The sequence below is a fragment of the Arabidopsis lyrata genome (genome assembly GCF_000004255.2).
Source record: "Arabidopsis lyrata subsp. lyrata unplaced genomic scaffold ARALYscaffold_8, whole genome shotgun sequence".
Classification (NCBI taxonomy): domain Eukaryota; kingdom Viridiplantae; phylum Streptophyta; class Magnoliopsida; order Brassicales; family Brassicaceae; genus Arabidopsis; species Arabidopsis lyrata.
Genome location: NW_003302548.1, coordinates 10964286 through 10965659, shown reverse-complemented (window position 1 = coordinate 10965659; position 1374 = coordinate 10964286). Strand labels below are relative to the sequence as shown.

Below are 1374 nucleotides of genomic sequence, written 5' to 3'. Positions count from 1 at the left end.
TTAAAATTTTAAAAAATTAAAATTTATTATATATAATCTAATTAAACGGTTCAAACAAATAACTGAATCATTATTTTGAATTTTAACAAAATCTTTTAAATATCTCTAATATTAATTATAATTACATTCATCGTAAATCAGTCTCAACCCCAAACATATGTCAAATATTTTATGCTTTTCAGTAGAAGCCCACTAAAGCTTGCATGGGCCTTTGATCAAGGGACTCTAAAGCCCGATAAGTGTTTTTTTATATGCACATACTTATCGAAACAAAACGTTTGTTGATTAAACCTAGCCGCCGGAGAGAGAATTACTTCTAGGGGAAAAAAAAAAAAAAAGCGAGAAAGTCAAATCCATGGAGTTTGGTGGCTTAAAACCATGTACCAGTAACTCCCCTGACTCGAGCCGGAAGCGCAACCGGAAGCGAAAACCGGCGGAGCTGGGGGAGAGTGACGGCTTATCTGGCAAGAAGCTGAAGCGGATATCGGCTTTGGCCGAAGCTGCTGCGAAGATCGATCCTTCGCATCTTGCGGATTTCTTTGCCAAACCGGTAAGTGCATGCACTGTGAAATTCGACTTGTTTTGTTCATAGCATTGGCACGGCATTGGCCTACTTGGGTTTTACACTTACTTTAACAAAGCACTTTCCCAAGTATCGTTTCCATGGGTGGAGTTGTTCGAGGAGACTCCTTTGTCTATGCTGATCGATGTGATTTTTTTACTTATTTTAAGTTTTCGTTAGTAATAAGTCGTCTAGGGTAGATTATTCTTGAAGCTGAGTTTGTCTTGTTATAATTTAACAGGTTCCATTATCTGATATTCCTCAACCTATCTATAAAGCATCAGTCAATTGGATCAAACAGCATCCATTTGGGGACCTCAGTCATTTGGGCAATTGAACGTATTATCCGCGAACAACATACTTTTGGGGTAATTCTGGAGAGACATCAATCTTATCCCTTTCACCTATACATGTGTGATTGAATGGTGTATCTATCTATCCAGTTACCTTTGTTTGACTAATTCCATTATGTTGTCATTGTTTTATGATTAGGTGGCAGCATTTGTTGCATTAGCAATGGTATTGCGTACTAAACCTGATGTTTTGACCACTCTATTGCCGATGCTGAGGGAGAGAATTATGTTTCAAGGACAGGACAAGCTTCCGGTTACAGTTTGGTTAATGGCTCAAGTAGTGTGAAATTTTTTTCCAAATTTTTAATTAATTTGTGCAAGTTTTTTGAAGCATAAAATTGTGGACAGGCCTCTGAAGGTGATTTATCTGTTGGCCTGTATTCATGGGCGCATAACTTGTTACCCCTAGTCGGGTATAACAAGTGCTACAGCCTTCAGTCGGTGGATCTCATCCTGCAA

At 38.4% G+C, this 1374-nt stretch overlaps 1 protein-coding gene and 1 long non-coding RNA gene across 2 annotated transcripts in view; both read left to right on the top strand.

The window, feature by feature from the left end:
• The first annotated feature begins 128 nt into the window (after positions 1-128).
• On the top strand, positions 129-1185 carry LOC9299936. The gene is made up of 3 exons (XR_002329902.1): positions 129-550; positions 804-930; positions 1055-1185. It is a non-coding gene; the product is annotated as an uncharacterized LOC9299936 (long non-coding RNA).
• The window catches only part of LOC110224164, a 1379-nt gene continuing 1188 nt past the window's right edge, over positions 1184-1374 (top strand). The window contains exons 1-2 of the mRNA XM_021015728.1: positions 1184-1192; positions 1264-1273. Coding sequence (XP_020871387.1) covers positions 1184-1192; positions 1264-1273 — 19 coding nt within the window. The remainder of the gene's footprint in view (positions 1193-1263; positions 1274-1374) is intronic.